Here is a 26,150-nt window from a genome sequence, read left to right on the forward strand (position 1 = left end):
TGATGTGAGAATCAGGAGTATTAAAGTACTCCACAAGAACACTACATGAGCTATATTCTATGGTCACCGTTTGCCTAAATCAGGGGTCCCCAACCTTGGCAACTTTAAGACCTGTGGACTTCAACTCCCAGAATTCCCCAGCCAGCATGGCTGGCTGGGGAATTCTGGGAGTTGAAGTCCAAAGTTGCCAAGGTTGGGGACCCCTAGCCTAAATAACAGCAAAGAAAGGGAACTTAATCTGGGTCTTGAAAAATAGAAGAATTGAGTATAATTATTTTTTTCAGAAAACTGGCACATCCTTTGTTCAGGAAATCAAGACAGACTTGTAATCATCTCTGTTGGAAGGATTCACTGAAAACAATACAAAAATAAAATCTAAATAGCTGTGCCTTACATGCTGGCAACAATAAAAAAAAGATTGGAAGCTGGCATTTTCACTGCTAGATCAGTATTGCTCAACCGCCGTACCTTTAAGGAGTATGGACTTCAACTCCCAGAATTCCCCAGCCAGCAGGGGAAGCTGGAGAATTCTGGGAGTTGAAGTCTACGCATCTTAAAAGTTGCCGGCTTTGAGAAACACCGTTCTGCGCGCTAACGGAACGTTTGCTTTTTAAAGGCGCTTTCTAACAGAACGGAACGTTTGCTTGAACACCGAGACAAGCATCTTGACGAGCGGTACCGCCTTCATATTTCCAACGTTCCGCGGAGGCGGCCAACTAACGGAAAACCGCCCCACGCTCTTGGATACCTCAGGCCACCGCGGCGCGTCGCGCATGCGCACCCCCACCTTCCTCTTCGACGGTTTCCTCCCCCCCCCCGCGCGGCGCGTCCCCTCATTTGCCAGTCATTCTCCCGCGCATGCGCCATTTCCGCCGCTAGGCGACGGGAAGCCTCGCGATACGCGCGCCTCCGACGCCATCCTGTCTTGCCTCAGCTGCGTAGCTTGTTAGTCGGCCGTCGGTTAAGCGCTTCCTTGTTCTTTGTGGGGAGTTCCGCGCAGCCGTTTGGGCCGATCGCCTGGGGAAGTGGGTGAGGTGTTGCCGGTGAGTGGGTGGCGGGAAGCGGCCGGGCCACTTGTCCCGACATGCCGGGGGAAAAGGAGAGCCGAGGTGGGCGGACCCGCCTTCTCGCTCCTGAGAAACGGGTGAACTCCTTGGGCAGGTGGGGAGGGGAGGGGAGGGGGAAAGAGGGAGGGGGCGAGGAGAAAGGAAGGGTTAAACCGGCGCCGTGCGCACGCGCGCGGGAAAGTTCGACTGGGGTGTTTTGCTCTCGGCCGCCATTTTTAACGTGACGGCCACAGCGGGGGTGGGGGGCGGCCGCGACGTATCGGTGCTGTGCGAAGGGCTAACGGTATCGCGGTGCCTCTCGCTGGCTGCAGCCGCCGCTACTCGAAGGGGCGAGGGCGACTCTCGGTAGGGCGAGCCCCCGAGTGGAGGAAAGACGAAGACGGCGACGCGGGTCCCCGGAGCGTGACAAAAGAAGCGTGCGCCCTCCCGCCATTTGATACCCCTCGTCCGCCGAGGACCCCCCTCTCCGGTGCCGCTCCTCCCGGAGGGCTTGTGCGCCTGCGCGCTGTGGTCGGCGTAAGCGGAAGGTTCAAGGCAAGTTTGGAAGAGTTGGTTTGGAAGGTGGTTTCTCTTGGCAACCCGAAGCATCGCAGCCCACGTTCAGCCCCCTCGGAAGTCAGGTGCGCCTTGGAGTCCGTTGGAGCTGACGAAACGGAAACGGGCCGTCGGTGGCAGGGCTTGGTCGGAACACCATAGCGCGGAGTATAAAATGTGGAAAAAGTGTCGATGAAGCCTCATGGGAACTAATGGCAGCGGTTCGGGCATTGCAGCAGTTGAGATTTAAGATTTCCAAAAGCGCAAGGTCGTTGTGTGGCATTTGTGTGCTGACCAGCAACAGGGATTGGTGGGGCCTTAACCTGCTCTGTGTCTTGTTAATCCAGTGGTTCTCAACCTGTGGGTCGGGACCCCATTTGGGGTCGATCGACCATTTCACAGGGGTTGCCAAGCAAGGCTGTCCGCCATTTTTTTCCCCTTTTCCGGCGGGTGCCTTACCTCCCTTGGGATGGGCCAGCTGGTGGTCTGCCTGCTCCGTCTCTGCCGCTTGCCAGCTACGCCTCGGCCGGCTCAGGGGGCAGAACCACGCATGCGCGGCGCTCCCGGGCAGGGAAAGTCCTCGACTTACGACCGGTTGGGTAGTCCTCGACTTACGACCGGTTTAGTCCTCGACTTACGACCGGTTTAGTCCTCGACTTACGACCAGTTGGGGTCGTGGCATTAAAAAGGTTGAGAACCACTGTGTTAATCAAATATAAGGCCCTACTATTGATTGTAAGGAGCCACTCGAGGAGGTCATTGCTGCGCTCGATCTACGTTTTTTGAGACCAGGAATAAGGCAAAGAATAGTCACTAATGTAACCGCGACCACTATTGCATAGATCAGTGTTTCTCAACCTTGACCATTTTAAGGCATGTGGACTTCAACTCCCAGAATTCCACAGCCAGCAATGCTGGCTGTGGAATTCTGGGAGTTGAAGTCCACATGCCTTAAAATGGCCAAGGTTGAGAAACACTGGCATAGATAGCTGCTTTGGTTGAATTTTGAATGGGATTTCAGAAATGGCAGGACTAAAGATACTTAGCTGGGTTTGTTCCAGCAAGTCAGGAGCAGGAACTTGAATGGTTTCTCCCTTTAATCACATTGGTGCTGTAAGTGAAGAGATACTTTCTTGATTTAGGGCAGGGGGTCTTCCAGCTTGGCCCTTTTATGACTTGTGGACTTCAACTCCCAGAATTCCTCAGCCAGCGTGCCTGGCTGAGGAATTCTGGGAGTTGAAGTCCACAAGTCATAAAAGGGCCAAGTTGGAAGACCCCTGATTTAGGGCCTCTTAGTTCAAGTCTGGTTGTTTTTAGCAGAAATCTTTGTGTTCAGTAGATACAAGTTGGAACCCAGCTCAAGTAGAAATACTTGTACGTTGTACTGAACACAAAAACGTAATGCTTAAGCAGGACTACTGGGTCCATAGCCTTGTAGGGATATTTACCAAAAATATACATTGCCTGGCTTTAGGCCAGTGTTTCTCAACCTTGACAATTTTAAGGCATGTGGACTTCAACTCCCAGAATTCCATAGCCAGCACTGCTGACTGGAATTCTGGGAGTTGAAGTCCACGTGTCTTAAAATTGTCAAGGTTGAGAAACACTGCTCTAGGCGATTTACCATATTAAGATTTGTACAGTAATTAAGGAACAACAAATATATGACAACAAACATTAAAAAAAGTCAATGTTAAAAATTAACTCAAATTATAATTATACAATCCGAGGCAGAAAGAGAATGTGTATGTAGATCCACCTCAGTAGCGGAGCCATCTAAATACATCTCCGGCCTCATGACAAAACTAGGTCTTGAGGGACTTCCAGAGTATCAAGCGGGGTGAAACTAATCTACTTTCCAATTTAAGTAATTTATTATTTAAAATAATAACATAATAGTTGATCTAACTATAATTGTGCCTTTACTAGGATAGTTTTAAGGCAGTCTGTTAAATAGTAATTTATATTTTTCAAAGTGATATTGTCTACATTGATTACACAATGTCGTTTCAGTAAAAGTGCCAAGTGCCTTTCAAACTGAGGCAGCTTTTCTGCATACATGTATGGGAAAGTTTAATTTACCTTCATAAATAATTTCTTATTGTATCTATGGTTCTATAGTGCTTTACATGTTTTAATCTGAAGTTCAAAATACTGATCAACACATCAAGAATTTGATCTTAAGTAGTACTTTAGATACAGGTTTGTCAGTACAGAAAAGCAATTTTTTTAAAAATAAGTACAAGAAGTCTTTACAGGTAGTCTTTAGCTTACAAATGCAATTGGAACCAAAATTTTGGTTATAATTTGAGGCACCTATGTGACTAGACCAGGGTTTTTTTTTAACCTTTTTTTATAGCGTCAAGCAAATCACACAGTCATAAGCCCAAATCCATTCTCCTGAATGGACCTTTTTTTTTTTTTTTTGCAGGAAACCTCAGAAAATGTTGGAAACTGAACAAAAAAGTTCAATTTCAGAAGTTCCAGTCATGTGACCACAGGATATTGCAACGGGTCTTAAATGTGAGCCAGTTGTCAAGTACTCGGAATGTGGTCATTTGACTGTGATGAGATTCTATGACTGCCAGAACTGCTTTACAGGCCATAAATCACATTTTCCAAAGCTGTTATAACTCTGAACAGTTGTTAAATGACCTATTGTAAGTTGAGGACTACCTCTAAAGCAGGGGTCTTCAAACTTGCCCCTTTTATGACTTGTGGACTTCAACTCCCAGAATTCCTCAGCCAGGCACACTGGCTGAGGAATTCTGGAAGTTGAAGTCCACAAGTCATAAAAGGGGCAAGTTTGAAGATCCCCGTTATAAAGTCTGGATGTTTAAAACAATATTAAACATGGGAATAAACTTTGTTGAACAGACTGAAAATTCTTTTTGGGTAAATATATACAGGATCTTAACTGAATTAGATATAAAACAGGAGAGCAAAATGGTGGCATTTGGTAAGTAAAAATAATTGTATATACTGCCTAAATAACTAAACATCTGTAGTGATCAAAGTTAGATGAAGTAAATAATTACAGGAAAAATACAGTAAAGTGCATTGACAGAAGTGATATCCATTGAGTTCTGTGTTGCTTACTCCCAGATAAGTGAACATAGATTTAGTATAAATGTGGTTTTGACTGCAGCTGTATGTGTTATTTAGTTGAGACTAATTCATTAGTAGCCGAAAAAGGCTAAGTTCAACTCTTGAGCAAGAGTTTATATACAGCAGGGGTCTTCAAACCTGCCCCTTTTATGAGTTGTGGACCTCAAGTCCCAGAATTCCTCAGCCAGGCACGCTGGCTGAGGAATTCTGGGAGTTGAAGTCCACAAGTCATAAAAGGGGCAAGTTTGAAGATCCCTGATACACAGAATCTTCCATGACTTTGTGGCTTAAGAAAGAAAAGAGGGGGATCAGGATGGATATCTAGATGTCTGTGGAACATTATAACTGATGTTGTGAACTGAACATCTGTGGATGTCTTTGGCCATCACAACTGATGGAAGTTTCTTGGATGAGAAACGAAGCGTTTTGTTCTTCCTCCTCAAGGAAAAAATAGTCCAGTTGCCTTTTGAAAAAGCACTTTTGAGATGGGTGTCTGGGATTTTTGGTTGGTTGGTTGGTTGTTGTTGTTTACTCTGGCCTCCATCATTGGCCAGATTGTTCTGGCTCCCACCTGTGCTGTTCCCAACAGATTGTTCCAGAGGAATTGCAGTCTTCAACAGGAAAACAACTGTTTGCTCCACATAAATAGAATATAACTCCTTTATGTTCTAATTCTCATTTTTTTATATTAAGAAAAATATGAATGAACTGGAAATTGTAAATGTATTTGTTTTAGTGTGCCTAAACTTCATGTGTGTGTTGTGGAGATAGTAAAAAAAATAATAATTTCAGATTTGTTAAATAGCACGTTCTTGCTAGCCATTTTGATTTCTGTTTTGTTCATTATATTGCTAATTAATTTTATAAAACAATTGGGATTTTGAACATGTTCCAAATGTACATTGCTAATTAAATACAATAAAGGTGTTAGCCCCAAAGAGATTAAACCTATACAGCAGCAAAGAGGGAGTGACTTTCTTTGATGCTGCAATTCTATATTAATTGTGAGAAGTGTCTTAATTGGAGTATGAGAGAGTGTGTGTACTGTATATTAATCATTTGTATAACATGTTTTTATTGAAAAGAACTAGTAAAAACAAGTGAAGACAAATAGGATTATCCCATCCCCAGGACTGGAGTAAAGTGTTCTGCTACCCTCCAGAATGAAACTTCATAGTGATTTCAGATTTTCTTTATTGGTTGGTGGAATAGAGCAGTTTAATTTGGGTGATCTGAAATAAGATTTTTGGGGGTTGCAATTCTTTCCAAGAAGTATGCATGTTAAATTCTGTTTATAATATACTTTTTTTACCACACAGTTCAATCATTTTTTTCAAGTGCATTTAAATATTTTTCGTTTACTTACTACAGCCTTTTAAAAGAAAGTCTACATCTATGGGTCATGTAAAAAAAAATCTAGATTCCTTATTCTGATAAACAATGGACATGTTTTTATTAACTAAGATACTATATTGGAAAGCTACAAAAGCTGGTCTGAATACAGAATACATCGCCTTACCCCAAAGGTCTATTAAGCTGTATGCTCCAACGAAGGTCTGTTAAGAATCAGTAATAATGTGTTCAACCTCCATTTGCAGAGTTAAAAGGTTCTGCTAATGATAAACAACAGGAAAATAAGGAATGTTTTGTTATCTCCTACATTGTCAACTGGAACCATGTTGATTGTGAAATAATATCAAGCCATAGCTCTACCAAGATTTAAAACTATTCTTGCTATTCTTTCCAAGCTTTGTATTGTCATGGAAATGGGAGATGGGTATAAGGAAGAGGAGGTCTGTGGAAATCACGTGGTGGTGAAAATATCTTTGCCTTCTAGGAAAAGAACCTGGGAAAAATCTGCTGATTCAACTGCGATTTGAATTTATTTTTGAATGTGTAATCTGCCTGGAAAAAAGCCCAGCCTAAGAATCACTCTGCATATGTGTTGAAATGTGACTTTTGTTTTTGTTGAGAAAGACTTGAAGATGTTCACTTTCAGGAAGAGAAAATGAGACTGCAGCCTCTGGAATAACTACATGCATCGTAATATGCATTTTCACAAGACGGAGATGGAGATCCACAGTTTCCTTCTGGCATTCCCAGTGGCATTGGCTCCTCTTTATGTTTCTGTGACCATCCCTGGCTGTTCTAATTGGTTCAGCTTATCAACTTCTTTAGGGATATGTTTAGAATGCATTTTGCTCTTGATGGGGAAGCTTCTGTTCTTGTTGAACAAATGGAAACTTTCAACGCTTCATGACACAATTTTAGTTGAACTTAAAGATATTATGGACAAAAAATGGTGCAGTTGATTTAGGATGTATGGGCTGCTGGGAGAGACTTGTTAATCCACAGAGCTTTGGTGAAAAATGGTCTCTAAACCAGGTAATGGGTTTATAAACCAGGATTTGGTAACTTTTTGCTAGCTGTGGCTGTGCTTTAGTCAGTATTTTTTTTTTCAAGAGCATGTGCTATGACATGTAAAATTAGATTTTTTTTAGCTTGCTGCCACCTCTCCTTTGGGCATTTGAGGAGAAATTAAACATGTAAAATAGGAGCTGTTTGGGATAAAATAAGGTGAAAGACCATTGTAGGGAGTCTTAAAGGCATTTGTAGTGAAATCCCTGGTAAAAAGTAACTTTTCCATTGTGAACCTCCTGAGTAGTAGAAATGAAAATAGCACTGTCATCTAATTTGTCCACAAACCATTGCACTAGAGAACCGTAAAACTGATATGGATACGGCTGATATCTTTTGATGCTAATTAAACACTGTTCCATCTATAAAATGGGAACAGACAACTCGAGTCAGAAAAATCTACAAAATTTTCCCTAAGATATCTAAAGCTAAACAATCTCCAGCCTTTATAATCTGGAAAATACTTGATAATATGACATTTGCGTAATTTTAGTATGATGGCTTTAGAGGGTATGGCCAATTATGGAGACTTTAGTTTCAAAATATAAGCTTGTGAGATTAACCTCAAAGTAAAACCAGTGCTTAAGTCTAGTATTTTACTTGGCAGTGTGTTTGGATGGATGGATATTTTAAAGAAATATAAATATATCTACATGTGCTATGGAACTTGATAGATGCAAAGAGGACGTAGAGCTTTACTTTAACATACTGGTCTAATTTTCCCCTTCTCCAAGAACTTGAGGGATTAACATGATGAGTAATATAAATTACTCTGGAGGTAAATGCCTCCAGAAGTTGTGAATTCCAACATTGGAAGTTTTTAAGAGACTGGACAGCCATTTGTCTAAAATGTTACATTTCAGACAAATGGTTGTCCAGTCTCTTCTTAAAAACTTCCAGTGTTGGAATTTACAACTTCTGGAGGCATTTACCTCCAGAGTAATTTATATTATGGGTTGGACTATAAGACCTCCAAATATTTATTTATTTATTATCCCAAAGCATCAGGCTTAAGTAGGCTCTGCAAAATCTGCTTTAATTTAGCCTTAGGTAGCGAGATATATCTTACGCTATGTATCATAGTGAGATACCTTTTTCCACAAGAAAATTCACTTCAGTGGCAATCTTAGGAAATGTTTTTAGTATGTGTACCAAATCCATTTTTTTCTCATTTTGTGAAATCCCCCTCCCCAAATGTGTGTGCTGAGAATATCATTTTCTTTCTGATATCTCTAGCCCAACCTTATAACGGGGAAGGGTAGGACTCAATTACAAGCTGAGATCTAAAGCACAAACTATTCTGAGCAGAATATTTTTTCCCATTATAATTTTTATTTAATATTCGAAAAACCTACTCTTTCCTGTAGTTTGGGGGGGGGGGGGAGAGCTTCAACTCAAAATAAATTGTTCTATCCCACCAACCAACACTTCATAAATAAAATTGTAAAGACAGTATATTTGTAGATACTTTATTCTGGGAAATATAGTCCAAAATATTTAGAGGGACTCTACTTTGGGGAAGATTAAAGTGGAAAGATGCTAGTCTAACTGTAGTGGAGGAAAATGCCTGCAGATACGTGAATTGTACTTTGAATTTGCTAGCCATTGTATCATTAAATGTGCCTCTCAATTTGTACAGTTTTTACATTGTATGTACACATTATGCATAGACATGCTCCCATACAGACCTCTGAGAATTACTTTGCATTGCACCTTACAATTTCAATAATATTTTTAAAAAAAACAACAACCATGAAGCTTGCTTTTCTATTTTGCTGGTGTTTTATGTTGCTGGGGTAATGCAGCCTCTTGTGCACACACCCAGATTCATTTCCCTTCCCCTGTTAGCTTAATGTTACCTTCTACCTGTGCCCCCAGAATTAGTTGTTTGACTGTCTTTCCATTTATTTAATGGTGAGGATTCTAGTCCTGAGCCCTGTGGGACTGCTGCCTTGGCTCTAGTAGCTGGCATTGGAATGAACGCCCATGAGATTTGTATGCAGGTCGAGAAGCATGCATTTTATTTCATATGTATTTGTAGGAAACTAATTTGCTGTGGCTTCACTGGCCTGCAGTAGTAGGAATTTAAAAAATAGTGCCCACGGCAGTGATTGAATAGGTGTATTGAAGTGGCTGGGCAAATGTGAGAGGGAGGAACTACTAAGTAACCGCAGTAGTAGTAGAATTGGTCTTCATAGATAGAGATGCCTATCGGTCGAGGTCTTGAGGATAGCTACGTGGCAGGTTGCATGAGCAGGTCATGCTAGTTCTGTATGAGTTCAAGACAATGGCAGTTGTAAATGATCACAGCAGTATACTCTTTAAGCAGCCTCTGAGCAGTTGTTGCATTTATTTTATTTTATTTTAAAAAAAGTTCAAGATGTTTCTAATGTTATACGGTCCTGCTTAGGAAGGAAGGGGTTGGGGGGTGAATCGTCATTCTCAAATGCTAAATTTGCTGTTTATGTTTTTTATGGTGTTTGATTTTAAACAGCAAAATGGACTGGGCTGGGAAACATAATGGTCCAAATGATTCATCTAGTGATGGAACAGTACGATTGCGTGGTCTGCCATTTGGCTGCAGCAAGGAGGAGATCGTTCAGTTCTTTCAAGGTAGCTCTAGTGTTAATGTCAAGTGACTTTCAGTGTTTCTATGTCTGCAAGATTGATATTTGAAACAGCTTAAAATTTTATTAGCATCGGGGGGAGGGGGAATCAGCCTTTAAACTTTAGACTACTAATGTTGGTATTCTTTGTTTAAAAACTCTACTAAAAGTAAAGAGTTTGCATTGGCAGGATAAAAATTTACACCTTTAGATAGCCTTATTAGGAGTCAGAATTTGGAGTATGTAGTTATGACATCATGCAGTATAGCTGGGTTCTTTTGTGATGTAGCTGTTGCTGTGTAATCTGAACAAAGAGACAGTAATACAATGTCTAAATGAAAACTCTTTAGCCTGTGTATTTGGGTTGGGGGGGGGGAAAGCTAAGTTATTTTCTTGCATTTGTGTAGATTTGCTTTAAGTATTTTCTACAGATGGGAATGTTTCAGACTTTAACACTCTTCCCCTTGATGGGGTTATTTGTCCTTGGGTTAAAGGGTTGGAAATCGTGCCAAATGGGATAACATTGACGCTGGACTACCAGGGGAGAAGCACAGGGGAGGCCTTCGTGCAGTTTGCTTCAAAGGAGATAGCAGAAAAAGCTCTGGGGAAACACAAGGAAAGAATAGGGCACAGGTGGGGATGGAGAGTTTGGGATGGTAAATCTTTTGGGGGTTGGGGGTCAGAATTGCATTTGGGGGGGCTGGGGTACATAAATCAACTGGCTATTTTTTAATAAAAACACCCTAAGTAACTGGGAGTAAAATAGATGTGGTGGGAGGGGGATTGGTAATACTATGTAGCTTGCTAAAATTGGGCTGGTTGTTTTTGGGGGGCGTTTTTTGTGTGTGTGGAGGGTGTTCTATAATAGCCAGATTTCTTTTTACAAAGAACTTTTTTACTGGGGCAGGGGGGAGTGTGGCTCAGAGATTTGCTGTATTTAATTTGCAGTTAGAATTTTTAGTCAGTAAAGTAAATCGCAGAACTACTTGTTTTTGCATTTAATAACCTAAATCCTAAAAGTGACACTGGAAAAAAAAAAGTGTTCACTTGTCTTCAATGCTATTACCTAGACTTAAAATTAAAAAAAAATATATATGCAGTTATTTGTATTTTTCCAAACTGTATATATCTGTATTCTTACATTTGTACATTGTAAATCTTTTTTTACTCAGATATATTGAGATCTTCAAAAGTAGTAGGAGTGAAATCCGAGGATTCTATGATCCACCCCGAAGAATGATGGGACAGCGACCCGGACCATATGATAGACCAATGGGAGGAAGAGGGGGTTATTATGGAGCTGGGCGTGGAAGTATGTATGACAGAGTCCATCGAGGAGATGGTGGATATGACGGTGGTATGTGTATCTAATGACCACAGGCTCTTGTCATTTTCACGTTCCTGACATTTGGTCAAGAAATACAGAAATGACAGTAATTGTAATACGTACCAAGTCTGAAACCTGGCTATCTTTCACTTTGTTTATACCAGCCATATGACTTGAGAGTGAAAAGGTATGGAGAGGCATCTGAAATGAGAGTTTAAATATGAGTGAAACTCGGCTTGCATGCTTTTGAGCCTGTTATGTCTGCACAGAAGTGTTCGTACAGTATTTCACTTCAAATCAAGTTTGGTTCTGTGCACTAAGTTAACATCCTTTTTGGTGTTTAAAGACTCTTCACAGTCTGTCCCCCTCTTAAATCTCACAGGATATGGTGGCTTTGATGAGTATGGTGGCTATAACAATTATGCCTACGGAAATGATGGCTATGATGACAGAATGAGAGATGGGAGAGGTAAGAAAAAAATATCACCGTGTTGTTCAGCTGTCTATTGCAGACTCAGCTAGAGATAGATTATTGCTTTGGCATTTTCAGTATCCTGTTTATAAAAAGTTGGGTACAAGAAATGATATGTACCGTCTCTAGTTCTGTCATTAGTACAGGAACTGATCGGTTCGCTTATGGTACCGCAATTGTAGAGTTTACTTTTCTTAGAGGAGGCAGCATAGATCCTCAGTCAAGAGTCAGTTGTGCCCTCATGGACCTGTTTTGCTTTTAGGAATGGGAGGCCATGGCTATGGCGGAGCAGGCGATGCAAGTTCAAGTTTCCAGGGTGGTCATTTTGTTCACATGAGAGGTTTGCCTTTTCGAGCCACCGAAAATGATATTGCTAATGTGAGTATTGTGGAAAATATTTCTAGCTGGAACAAGCATGTTCGGGGGGGAGGGAGTTCCAAGAGATGAAAAGTCACATCTGGAATCAGATGCAGCTGTTTTAAAGTATCAAGAAGTTCCAGAGTAATCTTCCTTTTTTTTTTTTGCTTTTTTTCTTTCCTCGGAGAATTTCAAAAAGCACATAAATTAAGGTTATTAAACGTGTGTGTTGTTTTTTGTAATTGAAAGACCAGTGGTATTTGAAAGCAATTGAAGTGCACATTTCATGTTAGAGTTCCCCTTGGGGTGGGGAGATTTTATATAATTAAACAGAAGGAGAGAAAAAATGCAAAAGAAAAACCCCAGTATTTGATTTATATCCCCATCTTTCTTCTCTGACAGAGTATTCAGAAAGGTTAATAAATCTGATAATCATATTTTAAACAGCTGTTACTACAATTAAAATGGTACGCATATAAATTAGTCAAAATTAGAGGATTTCTAATAACAAATATAATAACTTATTATAATTGCTATTATTGTTCAATTTCTTTTAGCCAGCCATGCAATCTATATCTATTAGTTAAAAACCTGATGTTAGTGTCGTCATTTGTCAGTCAAACGTAATATAGAAATGTATCAAAGGTTGCTTGATTCTTCTGTGCTGATGAATTTGTGTTTTTCTTGCTAATGGAGCTGGAAATCTTCAAAGTAAGGCAAGCTTATAAAGGGGGCGGGCGTAATATAAATCAGTATTTAGTGGCTTAGTGGGAATGATGTTAAATAGTAGCAACAGTATAATAGGTAGATAAATCAGGGAGAAGAATGGGAAGGGACCTGCTAATTGCAAGTTGCTGAAAAGATGAATACTTTGATTTGAAAATAACTGCAGGTTAATGCAAAAATGTAAATATTGGCATTGTACTAACCAAATGTAATTATCAGAAGTATAATTGAGCTATTCTGGGCCTATAATGTTAATAGAAGAGACAGCAAAGCAGAAACCAAAAGACTGGCTTGTCATAGGAATTTGTGCTCCAAATACTTAATTTGTATCAACTCAGCTACTTCTGCTTGATGTTTCAACATCATTCCAGTGTGCGGTTTATAGATATACGACCCAAAGCAGTAGCATTTTTTTTTACATTTTTCTGTACACAAAGCAACTAAGGAAATAATTGCATATGCAGTTGCATATTAAAAAATTATATGCATTATTAAACTATCATGTACTATAATAAAAAACTTCCCTGGCCAGTTTGTTTTAATTTATTGACTATCCAACTCTAAGGGATTTCATGAGAGTAACTAACGGATCCGCAAAATCAGATTTGTACTGTAAAATGCACATGCACGATGAGTGATTTATTTGACACAACTATGTGTAGCTCGGACGTGACAGACTTAAAAATCATGGATTCAATTTGAGGAGCTTTAACCTGCTGCTTTCTTTTAGTTTTTCTCACCACTGACTCCTATAAGGGTTCATATTGACATTGGAGCAGATGGAAGAGCAACTGGAGAGGCTGATGTGGAATTTGTGACACATGAAGATGCAGTGGCTGCCATGTCTAAAGATAAAAACCACATGCGTAAGTTACAGTGAGCATGTCTTGACGTCTTGTACCTTCTCATTTGATTTTTGTACAGATAATTGTAACACTTGCATTTGTGGGAGTAATCTTTTTGTTCTTTTAAAGAGCATCGATACATCGAGCTATTCCTCAATTCAACTGCTGGAGGCGGTTCTGGAATGGGTGGCTATGGCAGAGACGCCATGGGTAGGTTCGATTTCAGATTTTTAATTCTTATTTCAGTCTGTGTAGGATTTCTAGAGACTAATGGTAACTGTTCTTTTCCAGAGCAAGGGGGTTATGGTTCCGTTGGAAGAATGGGAATGGGCAGCAGTTACACTGGAGGATATGGTACTCCTGATGGATTGGGTGGCTATGGTAAGGTTTTGCTTTGTTTAATATTAAGGTATTGGTTTTAATCTCCACCAGTACTTGGCATTGCATGAAGAACTAAGAATGCAGTGTAGCTTCCATGCTCGGAAAGCATGAGTGGCATCCTAAGGGTGGTAAGATTTCTTTCGTTCATATAGGAGGATGTAAAGTTTAAACACTATTAACTACAGGAATAAAAGTGTTGCGGTTATTTTATAGGTCGTGGCAGCGGAAATAGTGGTGGATATTACGGGCAAGGCAACATGGGAGGAGGTGGCTGGCGTGGAATGTATTGAAGAGTATCATTGTGTCTCCAAAGCGTGTTGGAAGGAAACAGTACTTGGTCTACTAGGCTTTCTTACAAAACTTAAAATTTCTTTTGTATTGAAAACTTTATAATGACTGAAGGAATGTGTTTTCCCATTATTTGGTAAGCATCAGATTGTGATGGGGAAATCTGTTTTCTGTAGGTTTTATTTGTTGCATACTCCTGACTTTAAATAAATTTTTTATATTCAAACCACTGATGTTGATAGTTTTTATACTAGCTCCTCCTGAAGATAGCTGCGTTATCCTAGGATGTTGTTTTAAGAAATTTGGTTCATTAAAAGCAGTTGTACTGGAAGATCATATTATCGATTCTACATCTATGAAATGAAATAACCCATCAGGTTTATGTTACATTTGTTGAAGTTTGGAATGAAAGCAAGTGTTAGCTAATAAATAATTTGTCAATGAAAACTAACTCAGTGAAAATAATGGCAGAATGTCTGAAAATAGTGTGGGGGATATGAAGGCCATGAGTTAAACTTCTGGAATGACCTAACGCACAACTGCTACACATGTAGCCTGAGCTGTGTGTGTGTCAGAATTTTCATATTTAAAATATATTGATAGAAAACATAGTTTGAATCTTCACTTTGTTTTCTTGGCAATTAAAAGTTTGAGATAAGTTATTAATAGAATAGTATATGAAAAAGATATGGGAGAAAAGCAGAAAGCTATTGCATTAATGGACTATGGTAACATTGATAGAGAACTGTTACAGTTCTTAAAAATAGAACAATTGACTTGAGGATGCCATTTCTGTTGCTGAAGATACCCACGTAAGGATTGTGTGGCCTATCTGGCAATCAACAACACTTCCACCTAAAAGTCTTGACAGATTGCTTTGGGTTTTTAACATGTAAGATTGTTTGGATGAAATACTGTTTAGCCACTTAAGCATTTTCTGTGTATTGAAGAAAAGGTACTAATATTCAAGATTTTTTTGTTTTAATTGCTTGTCCTCCAGATTCTTCAGAATAATTTGTCAAATGTGATAAACTGAAAGTTTGTTGCCTGTTTTTGCTAGTAATGCTATGTATGTAATAAATGTTTTGTGGGAGATAGCAAAATAGATTTCATTCTAGGACATGTGTTGTGTCAATTTATCTAATTGAAGGGCAAACAATGCAGATCTTTTATTTTTTTCTAATTTGTACAAAATTCTGTATAAGAGAAACACTTTTTTAGGTTTGTATTAATTATGCAAGTAATTTAGATCCATAAGGATTACATTTTGGTTGAGCATATCTGCATCAAGGCTTAATGCTCAACAGGGAGGTAAGTATGAGAATTTCATGGGTCATAGCAAAATAGAAAAGATACAAATTTATATTCAATAACATGTTAATTTGTAGATAAGTTTTATTCTCAGTAAAATTTATACAGACAGCAGCTGCGTGTTGTGTGTCATAATGGCTAGCCATTTTTGATTCTGAAAATACACTTTCCTGTTTGCAAATCTTAGGATCCTAAACGGTTTTACAGAATAAATGAAATAGAAAAAAACAAGGGTGAGATCCATGATTTCAGTGTGCTTTACTCAATGCACTATGTCTTCCATGAAATGTCCTAGGAGGTGGTTTAGCAGTATTAATTTTCATATTTTAAAATTAATATTAATTTCAGGGAGGCTACAGTATATAGAAGTACTGTAGTCCTTGTAGAGTAAACCATCCTTACAATATTAACGTCACTAGTTTTGTCATAAAAACTAAATTACGCCTTTTTTCCTCTATAGTGTTGGATTAAAAGGAGGGTTAAAACACCTTTGCTAGAATACGAGCAAATAGGAGTGTTACTAAGGAGCCTCCCTTAGTAGTAGATTCTAGTGTTGAACCATTCAGTATTAGAAAAAATCCTATAATTCATACTCTCTTGACATCTCCTAAGGCTTCCTCCCAGTCCCTGATCATCCCCGTTGTCTCGTCATTCCAGTTGTTTTCTGCAAACTTTTTTTCAACAGTGCCCCAAGGTAGACACTGTTCAAGCCATTTATTAATACAAAGAATGTACAGATCATAGTGTGTATTAACAGGATTATACAGATTCATAATGATGTGGTCATTAAAGCAAGAACTTCATTATGTAAGCCTCTGATAACCAATATGTTAATTCTTTGGCTCAAGCAAGTGGAATGTAGTTCATCCTAGCATCGGTTTCACTCTTCATTCCAAGTAAGAGTGCATTCTAAGATTAATGCACTCTTCCCACACATTCAGAGTGTCAAATGTCTGTATGGAAGACTGTTATTTTCTACATCAAGATTTCCTATGTTGTGGCATTAGATAATTCATAACAAAACCTACCAGTCCCTTAATGAGATTACTTTTTGTAAACATGAGTGCTGTATATTTTCTGGTCACATGGGACCAGCATGGCTGTTATAAATATTTCTCAAATTTACTAGGAAGAATTGCTTTTTATTTAATGGAAATATGTGTGCATCAACTGCTATTACACCAGCAGTAACATGTGTACCAAGTGCATAACAACAAAGTGAATGACTTTTTTTTGAGCTTCACCAGGGCAAGCTGAAAATAGTTGAATAGTTTTTTCCAAACATTTGTATTTTAAATTAATCAAATTTTATTGGTGGTCATTGACCAAAATGTCATGTAAAATACCAAATACCAAACACATAATAAAGTAAAATGCTAAAAGACAAAAACACGCTTTCTGACTTGGAACAATATCAGAATTATTGGATATATAGTTCCCCAGTGTTTCCTCCAGCAGTTGTGACCAAACACTACTTTCGAGATTTCTAAAAATTTAGTAGCTGACGGTATAATACATTCTATGATACAATTGGAATAAATTACAAGAAAGAGTGATGTTAATTCAGAGCATCATGTATGGCACAATAGTATGTGTGATGGTGAGTGAATGCCACCTTCCAAGCAATTCTTCAAGGCAGGGGTCTGCAACCTTGACAACTTTAAGACTTGTGGACTTCAGCTCCCAGAATTCCTCAGCCAGCATAGCTGGCTGAGGAATTCTGGGAGCTGAAGTCCACAAGTCTTAAAGTTGTCAAGGTTGCAGACCCCTACTTTAAGGGAAGAAAATGTTGCTATGCCTCCTTTCCAGACACCTTGATGACTTGGCATGAAGCCTAGAAAGTTTACAACTATCTGTGAAGGAGAGTTGAGAATGTTGTGTAAATAACGACCAGGAACGCATTGCTTGATGTCGTTAAGGACTCGCGGATTCAAGGATTTTCAGATATTGAATTGAGAATCCATAGTAGTCAACTCTGAAGCTGTGCTTTTTAAAATATATATATATATATATGGTACAAAATAAAAATGCGAACACCAGGAGAATATAAGACAATTAAAAGTTTAGTAAAAACCTTAAAAACTTTTAAAAGCATACAATCATAGGGGATGCAGGCGTCGGTTTATTTATAACTGCTTTTCCCATTGATTGACTTTGTGCCCTGAGGATGTCGGAAGGATCCGACGAAAGCTTGGCCCCTATGATTGTATGCTTTTAAAAGTTTTTAAGGTTTTTACTAAACTTTTAACTGTCTTATATTCTCCTGGTGTTCGCATTTTTATTTTGTACCATGGATATTCCCAGGAGTCATTAGTCTGTCTTTTATGTTATTTGCAACCATATATATATATATATATATATATCTTCCAAAATATTACCAAATATGCATATGTCAATTTAAAATCTTGGCATATTTCCACCACAGAAATTAATAGCTTGTTCTTAGAAAATATTTGTACATAAGAAATGGATAATCACATGAAATTAAGATTCCAAGCTCATGTTTCTTTAAAGGCTGGATAGTTTTGAGTTTGGGACCAAATTTGCCACTTGAAATTGAAGGGGGCTTATTTCACAGCCAATAAAATTGCTCGTTTGGGATTTAGCTCCCCAAATATTTCAGAGCCTGACTGCAATTATTAAGTATGTATGTGTCTTTTCTCAGGATTGCACCTTCCTTGCCAGCCCATGAGAGAATATACTTAAAGAACTGTTAGTGACAGGTGTCACGTCCAAAGCACAATTTAGGGATTGAATCTGAACCACTGCACAGCCCTGCTGATTAAGCAATAAAATTCAACCATCTCAGAGCTGATACAGGATTTTTTTTGGAGGGGGGGGGATCTTTTATCGATCATGTGTTAAAGATTACTTAATAACTCATGAGCTTGTAATTGAAAATCGGTTGTACGGTTAAGGCTTACTTTGACATTTTGATACAAGAATTTCAGAATTATCAAGTTGGAAACGAGTCCTGCTCACTGAATGATCCAGTAGAGTTTCTTGGCCTCAGCAACTGGGACGCGTGGCCTTCAACTCCCAGAATTCCTCAACCAGTACTAAGCATCCAGCCTCTCATAAATGAGAACTCACCAATTCATGTGGTTGCCTGATTCTACTGCCAACAGCTGTTAGACCAGTGTTTCTCAACCTTGACAATTTTAAGGCATGTGGACTTCAACTCCCAGAATTCCACAGCCAGCAATGCTGGCTGTGGAATTCTGGGAGTTGAAGTCCACATGCCTTAAAGTTGTCAAGGTTGAGAAACACTGTGTTAGACAGAGTTCCCCAGTAATTTCTTGTACTATCTCAAATCTGTTTTAGTTCGTATCCCTTAAATACTGAACGCTAATTAAAATTACAGAACAGCACATCACTGCACCAAATTCTATTGACCTCAGTAGTTATATCTGCCGTTCATGGATCTTGTACTGATCTTATATTGCAACTCCATCTTTTTTTTTTTTAATAAATCTGGAAGGCACCGGGTTGTAGAAGAGGAATCAAAAAGAAGATTCAAAAAGGAGTGGTTGGTTCTTAGATCAATCCAATGGGAAAAAATGCATTGTAACTTTTGAATAGGTAATGCTTTCACATTAAAAACTGTTTTCAACATCTATTAAAAATGACCCACCAGTACAAGACTACCATTTCTTTTTATTACATCCTCTACTTTTCAAGTAAAATTGTTAGTTAGATACAGTGGTTTTCCCAAAAAAAAAAATGACTTAAATAAGGAATCTCACTTTCCTACAGAACAAATAAAAGCAACACCATCCTGGCCTGTTCGGTTAACAATTCATTTGGCAATCTGCTAAGTTTGTAATTTATATTCCTTATAGATCATTTCGAATAACTTAAGTTTACATTAAAAAAGAAGTGCAAATAGTTTGTGCGTATATATAAAAGCTCTATTTATATAAAAAGTCCAGCTAGGCTTGTCTCTAAAGACAATTTTTCAGATACATTCTTTTCGCAAGTCTACCCCAACCAATCTTGTACAATATATGGAAAACTCATCTAAAGTTACTACTCTGGCAATCTTTTTATGTGGCATCACTTGTCTGACAACCACTGTATAGGAAAGAGACATCCCTCAAGTGTGCCTGCTACCCTTCCTTGATATATAAAGGATTATTTTGCAACTAGTGTAAGTGCTGCATGTTAACCAATTGGGGAAGTTAATCATGGATTTTGATTCCAGAGGGTTTAAGACTGTAAGATACCTTTCTCCCTAACCTTTCTCATCTGAACCTCTGAATGGAAATCTTTCAGCCCTGAGCTGCCTATTCTAGATGGACCCTGAACATGAATCTGTCCATCCATGAGAAGCAAACCCATCATCTTGCTAAATTAGATCCTCCAACTCCCCATCTACTAGATTCAATATAAACCTGCACAAACTGTTGCCCAGAAGCTGGAATCAGAGGCCAACTTGAAAGGGTTGTGTAGAAACATCCAAGAAAATTAACTTGAGTTCTGCCCCCCGAACAAGTATATATACTTGTTTATAATTTGCCTAATTCAACTTTGCCCACCTGTACGCAACAATGCTTTTTCAGTGGAAGTGTCAGGGAGGACGCCAAACTACACAAATCGTGCAGTTGACGTGTAACATTATCCAGCTCCAATTTCCGTTCCTTGGCTTCCCTGTTCTCAGCGTAAAGCTTTCATTACAAGGTCAGTCCTGCCCCACATACTAGAATAGCACATCTGGCAACATAAAAGAGCAGAAGCAGAACTGCAAAGCAGATGCATTTCAGTCATTGCCTCAGAGCCACTGTACAAAACGAGACTGATTCTGGTATTGCAAGAACAATGGCACAATTTTGACATTAAGGGCGTTAAGCCGGAATTGCAGTAATATATATAAGCAGCCAACACAACAGCACTCGTCCTCCTAGTGAACGTCTTGTAACATCTGCAGAAGACTCAGGGCATATTGGAAGAACACCTCTGTATGAGTAGCGCGTGACAGGAGTCGCAGACACGAACAGGCTTTGGTGAAGACGGCAAAGGCAACTCGTTATCAGAGCAGGCATTGCAGAAAATTTCACCACAGTTTCTACAATGATGCTAAATCCCAAAAAAAAAAAAAGATTTTTATGCCAATATAATTTGTGTGCTAAGCAGTAAATAACATATGATAACTTAGGTCTACCAACCTAGATAAGCTATTTTTGTGGGTAAAAATAAAACGTGCTGTACCAACCCCTCGAAGATATTTTATTTGGAAAACCATTACAGGAATTCTCTCAATTTATTAACTGCTGCTTACAGAGCTGGTAAAACAGCTCCCTTAAAATTTCTATAGCATATCTTCAGAGAAAACTGATAAAGCCAAATGGCTGGTGAAAATGTCCATCTAGTGAGTGAAAATATGTTTTTAATTCATAAATTGATAAAATTTACTGCACATAAGTAATAGTAAAGTTGGAAGGGATCTTGCAGGTCATCTAGTCCAACCCCTTGCTCAGGCAGGAAACCATATACCATTTCGGACAAATGGCTGTCCAGTCTCTTCTTAAAAACCTCTAGTGTTGGAGCATTTACCTCTTCTGGAGGCAGGTTGTTCCACTGGTTAATTGTTCTGTTAGGAAGTTTCTCCTTAGTTCTAGGTTACTTCTCTCCTTGATGAGTTTCCACCCACTGCTTCTTGTCCTGCTTTCAGGCAGGAAAATAGCTTGAATCCCTCTTCTTTGGGGCAGCCCCTGAGATATTGGAACAGTGCTATCATGTCCCCCCTCGTCCTTCTCTTCATTAAACTAGACATACCCAATTCCAGCAGCCGTTCCTTATATACTTTAGCCTCCAGTCCCCTGATCATCTTTGTTGCTCTTCTCTGTACTCTTTCTAGAGTCTCAGCATCTTTTTTACATCGTGGTAACCAAAACTGGATGCAGTATTCCAAGTGTGGCCTTACCAAGGCATTGTAAAGTATTAATACTTCACGTGATCTTGATTCTATCCCTCTGTTAATGCAGCCCAGCACTGTGTTGGCCTTTTTGGCAGCTGCAGCACACGGCTGGGTCATATTTAGGTGATTGTCCACTAGGAGAATGAGCAGTACATCTCTGGCACTTGATATACTTCCAGCTTTTTATCAGTTTTAATTAATGAAAGACAACTTTTAATATAAACTCACCTTCCTCTTGGAAAGAGAAAATTCTTTTTCACATAATTTGCAGTGAGTAGCTTCTTTGTCCTTCAACCAGACCAGGCCCTGGTGAGGAGAAAAGATGTTATCTGAACCGAACAACTGCAAATGCAAAACTATCATTTTGTTACATGCCATTCAGGATTTACCAAAGGGCAACACTCGCAGAGTAAGTCTTTCCTAAACAGATCAAAAATCTTTCAGTAGAAATTGTACTCTTAAAACAAGAGTTTAAGTTCAGAGAAAGGGAACTGCAAAGTTAATGTGTGAATTTGTTCATCCTCATCTGAAATATAGTGAATTTGCATTTTAAAAAAATTTAAAAACAAAGCTAGGAACTGAATAAAGGTATATAAAAACATTTAACATTTGAAATGGGCGTTCCCATCTTAACAGAAAGTTAAGATATTCTACAAATAATTGAAACACCAGTGTAAACCTCCTAATGATTCTGGAGCAGCATAGGAACATTTCTGGTAACATCAGACCAACGTATCTCAAATTGAAAATATTTTGTACACCCTGGAATAGAACCCAAATGCACAGTAACAATAGACATAACAGTTTATGCTGCTATTTACAAAGGAAGCTGTGAGCTTAAGGCAGAAAAACTAATATTTGAAATTAATGAACGAACCAACTTGGGATGCCGGTTACCACCTCAAATATTACTAACCTGAAGTGTTTTGTTTGCTTCTTTTATGTCTTCTATTTTAAGCTTTGATCTAAAGAGAAGACGTGGTTTAGAAATTATGGGCAATAAATAAGGAGCACATAAATCAGTACTTTTGGAGATTCCAGTCTGAAATTAAAAGGTGCAGAAGCTCGCCCTTTTTCCTACTCAGTGTGTACCTGCAGATAATAAATTCACAAAAATTCTGGAGTTTAACTAACTTGTTTGTTACTATGGAGGTTTTATCCCCTGTGAGTTCCACCCTGATCACAATTTGCAAGCTAAACTGGTGTGAACTGAGCACTTTATAAGGAGAAGATGAGCCTTTTCGGGTATTGATAAAGACACTTTGGAATACTTTCTTTCATATAGCCCAGAAAGAGACATTTTCATAGCTAACCACAATCATATCTTTAAGAAGGCCTTCCTTATTTCTGGATAGATTTCTTCACTGTGAGACTCCGATTTATTTGTATGATTCTATTTATATTAAACTCTCTCAGGTCCGTCAGAGGCAGCCTTCAAATATTGAAAATAAAAGGGTAGTTATATATACCCCAACATTTAAACCCTTGGATGTTTACAATACTCGTGGCAATGGAAATGCTGCTGGGAGGAAGTGTCACACTAATGTTTGAAGAGACAAAAAGATCCTGAGCCTGTGGATGGTGTCAAACAGAAAAACTATGATGAGGACAGTTCCTATTAACAAACTGAAAACGTCATTCTTAGCAACTCAGGAATATAGTGCAAGAAACTAGCAGCCCCGAGCAACAATTGCTGTTTTAGACATGAAGTTTGGATGCTGCCTGCTGACAATCCAAATGAAAAATGACAATAGTTAAACACCATTTCCTAATTAGAAAACTGGCTATATGAAAATGGCGACTAAAACAGTTGACTCTTCCTCTGATCAATAAAAAAAAGCTCAGAATATTGGGGAGGGGAGGGCAGGGAAGAAACTTGTTTTTCTTTTCATGGGAAATCTTACAAAGAAATTCTGGATTTTGAAAGCGATGTATTTCTCTTGAGACCATAACACCTAACATGGTTACCACACATAATCTTTCCTTTTATCCAATGTCACTTACAATGTGTATCCCGAAACCTAGCATTCCTTTAAATGATTCTAATTCATTGGTAGTTTGATCTGAAGGGAAATGAGAGACCTGGCTTTGCTTTCAGAATTTGTATATTCGTTATTCCTATAATATTTTATGAATTTATTTCTTTACCCCTTGTGTTATTTAAGTAAGTACTTGTTCGTTTTTGTGATGACAAACTGCTGGAGATTCTGGTCACCTTAATACTTAAATTGTAATTTAGGATTCAGACACCTAAAGAATTCAAAATGACAGCTCAGTAACATCAAGATGTGAAATAAAAGTATCTTACTGTCTGTTTTAGAGCACAATCTTAATTGTGGGACTGTTCAGAAGTAAATCCCACGTAGACCAGTTATCGTGCAGGTAGGAATAAAAACTAAGCAAAGGTGGTTTAGTGTTTTCAAAGTAATTTTTATCTTCGGCCCTATTTTTGTTGTTTCTTTATAATATGTATCAATAAACTAATTCATTTCAGTTCTGAAATTCTGAGGCTGAATTCTTTGCAACTTGAAATCACACTAGTATTCTGCTTAGGGTTAGATGGGCAATATAAAACTGTACATTAAAGGCTCATCCTGAAGGTCCAATAATACCTGGTAAACATCTTATACTTCCTTCTCCCACACAAGTAGGTGCATATGTGACATTTACTGCCCATGGAAGCTTCTGAAGATCTGGATACCTAGCAAGCATACAGCTTGACTTGGCTGTTGACAAACACAATAGTCTGAATACATGCCAATGTAACGAGTAGGCAATTATGCTGGCTCAGGAATTCTGGGAATCCACAGGTCATAAAGTTGCCATGGTTGCCCACCCCTTCGATAGAATATGAAATGCTTAAATTATAAATGATTCCTAATTAGTCCGCTATACATTGGGATACCTGAATAATTATGCCCCTTCCCTAAAAAAAAAAAAAGGAAAATTACTCGCTAAGTTTGCCGGCTAGTTCTTGGAGAGCTTCTTCTTGATCATGACAAAGATTTCTCAATTGCTTGTTTTTTCCCTGCAACTTTAGGAATTCCTTAAATAGAAACAAACATAATTAATTGATACACAAAGCATGACAATAGTTGACACTGAGGAATGTACATCAGACATTTCTTTGGTTCAAATAGGTGCTCAATGAAAGAGAAGGGGAAAGCATATTGATACCCACAAATTATTATTCAGAGGCAGTGAAGGAGTTAGGGTTCATTTTATGTCAGAATAGGATAGATCATGTTTTTCAACCTTGACAAGTTTAAGATGTGTGGACTTCAACTCCCAGAGTTCCCCAGCCAGCATGGTGACTACAGAATTCTGGGAACTGAAGTCCACATATCTTAATTTTGCCGAGGTTGAAAAGCATTGGGATAGATGAAAATAGGAAAAGCATCTGAACTGAGGCATGACTGTTTCTAGGGGAGTGATGTGAAACAATATCTTATCTTCAGCCAGTGCCCTGCAACTTCAAATCCAGGAGAAAAAAAACAACAGTGGTTTCTCTTCATTCCAAGACAGAATGATTCTGACTTATGAAATGCTGAGATGAGGGAGGGAGGGAGGCATAGATGGATGGATGGATGGATGGATGGATGGATAGATACCACAACCTCCATGTAACTCAACAGAACTTTGCATTGTGGACAGCTAAACATAAAATACATCTGAGTAAGACCAATCTCCCACCATGCTTTTCACATACACATGTTCCTTGTATGTACAGGCCTCTTCAGAGAGCCACTTGTGCTGATCTAATCATCTGAGTCAAGGAAAAGCATTAACAACATTGGAGAAATGCTGCATTCTTAGTCAATAGCAGATAAAAAGCAAGATGGGTGGAGCAAAAGACAAATGGAAGAAAATTAAAAAATAAGGAGGAAGGATAAAATGATGACAACTCTGCTCAAGCTAATTAATGTGAGGAATAGAACATGAGAATTTTTAGAGATGGATACAGCAGTAAAATAAGAACTTCCAGGAATGCCCAACTGAGAGCTTCCTTGTGGGAGCAAACTCAGAACGTCTGTGAACCACAGCCCAAAGGTAATTGACAAAAAACAGATTATATGCAGGGACTGTCAAAAAAAAAAGTCAATATGGCTCTCATTACCAGACTTCGATCATGCAGTTGCAGCCATCTTTGTGTTTAATGGCCCCCTGCATGATGCCAATACATGAAAATTACGAATCCCAGATTAATTCTGTAAAATACCTAAAACTAGAGGGTCTCCTAATTTAACAGCTCACCTTCTAAATGACCATTTAGTGAATATTAGGCATTTTCAACATATCTTTGGAGATACCTACCAGGACCATGGTCCTGATCATGATTCCCCTCTTTTCCCCCCACCTCCACCCATGTATATAAGTGGTTGGAAATAACATCTTTGCTTGCCACCGCAAAGACCCAGTTTTCCATATTTTCCAGTTTTCCACGTCTGCAGCTTCTATCAATGGGAAGTTTTCAGGCAAAAAAGCTCTTCTGCCAGCTGCCACTCACCTGACTTCCAGGAAGTCTCCCACAGCCCACCTGCTTATATGGAAGCCTCATGGCCCTTCACCCAGATCCCATCACATCCACCTCAAAGTGTGCAAGAGCATTTTCTGCTCCACCCTGTCCCTCTACTGGGAGGGGTGTCAAACTTAATTTCATTGAGGGCTGCATCGGCATTGCGGTTGCCCTCAGGGGGCCGGATGGGTGTGGCCAGGGTGGGTGCGGCCTACTGGGTGGGGATGGAGTGGGTGTGGCCAGCTCTACATCGTTCATGTCAAGAGTGCCTAAGGGG

At 39.1% G+C, this 26,150-nt stretch overlaps 2 protein-coding genes across 6 annotated transcripts in view; one reads left to right on the top strand and one right to left on the bottom strand.

The window, feature by feature from the left end:
- Nucleotides 1-900: 900 nt before the first annotated feature.
- HNRNPH3 (heterogeneous nuclear ribonucleoprotein H3) lies at nucleotides 901-15,552 on the top strand. 5 transcript variants are annotated; one of them, XM_015816657.1, is made up of 10 exons: nucleotides 901-1,043; nucleotides 9,622-9,740; nucleotides 10,228-10,366; nucleotides 10,906-11,090; nucleotides 11,443-11,529; nucleotides 11,795-11,910; nucleotides 13,346-13,481; nucleotides 13,590-13,670; nucleotides 13,752-13,841; nucleotides 14,055-15,552. In XM_015816657.1, the coding sequence occupies exons 2-10, from the start codon at nucleotides 9,626-9,628 to the stop codon at nucleotides 14,129-14,131; spliced, it is 1,026 nt and encodes a 341-aa protein (XP_015672143.1). In that variant the 5' UTR covers nucleotides 901-1,043; nucleotides 9,622-9,625; the 3' UTR covers nucleotides 14,132-15,552. The 5 variants fall into 5 exon arrangements, with proteins under 5 accessions (XP_015672143.1, XP_015672145.1, XP_015672144.1 ...); XM_015816659.1 differs by having other exon boundaries at nucleotides 10,906-11,045; XM_015816658.1 differs by having other exon boundaries at nucleotides 901-1,029.
- A 3,180-nt stretch (nucleotides 15,553-18,732) lies between these two features.
- Nucleotides 18,733-26,150, bottom strand: part of RUFY2 (RUN and FYVE domain containing 2) — a 36,545-nt gene continuing 29,127 nt past the window's right edge. Inside the window, exons 15-18 of the mRNA XM_015816661.1 lie at nucleotides 24,309-24,403; nucleotides 22,274-22,322; nucleotides 21,586-21,663; nucleotides 18,733-20,516 (exon numbers count right to left, since the gene is read on the bottom strand). Coding sequence (XP_015672147.1) covers nucleotides 20,373-20,516; nucleotides 21,586-21,663; nucleotides 22,274-22,322; nucleotides 24,309-24,403 — 366 coding nt within the window. The 3' untranslated portion in view covers nucleotides 18,733-20,372. The remainder of the gene's footprint in view (nucleotides 20,517-21,585; nucleotides 21,664-22,273; nucleotides 22,323-24,308; nucleotides 24,404-26,150) is intronic.

Source organism: Protobothrops mucrosquamatus, unplaced genomic scaffold (genome assembly GCF_001527695.2).
Source record: "Protobothrops mucrosquamatus isolate PMUCROS unplaced genomic scaffold, P.Mucros_1.0 scaffold479, whole genome shotgun sequence".
Lineage (NCBI taxonomy): Eukaryota > Metazoa > Chordata > Lepidosauria > Squamata > Viperidae > Protobothrops > Protobothrops mucrosquamatus.

Coding starts and splice junctions, on each gene's coding strand:
- HNRNPH3 (XM_015816657.1), top strand. CDS start 9,626: ATGGACTGGGCTGGGAAACATAATGGTCCAAATGATTCATCTAGTGAT. Junction 9,741..10,227: donor GATCGTTCAGTTCTTTCAAG/GTAGCTCTAGTG, acceptor CTTGGGTTAAAG/GGTTGGAAATCGTGCCAAAT. Junction 11,530..11,794: donor CAGAATGAGAGATGGGAGAG/GTAAGAAAAAAA, acceptor TTTTGCTTTTAG/GAATGGGAGGCCATGGCTAT.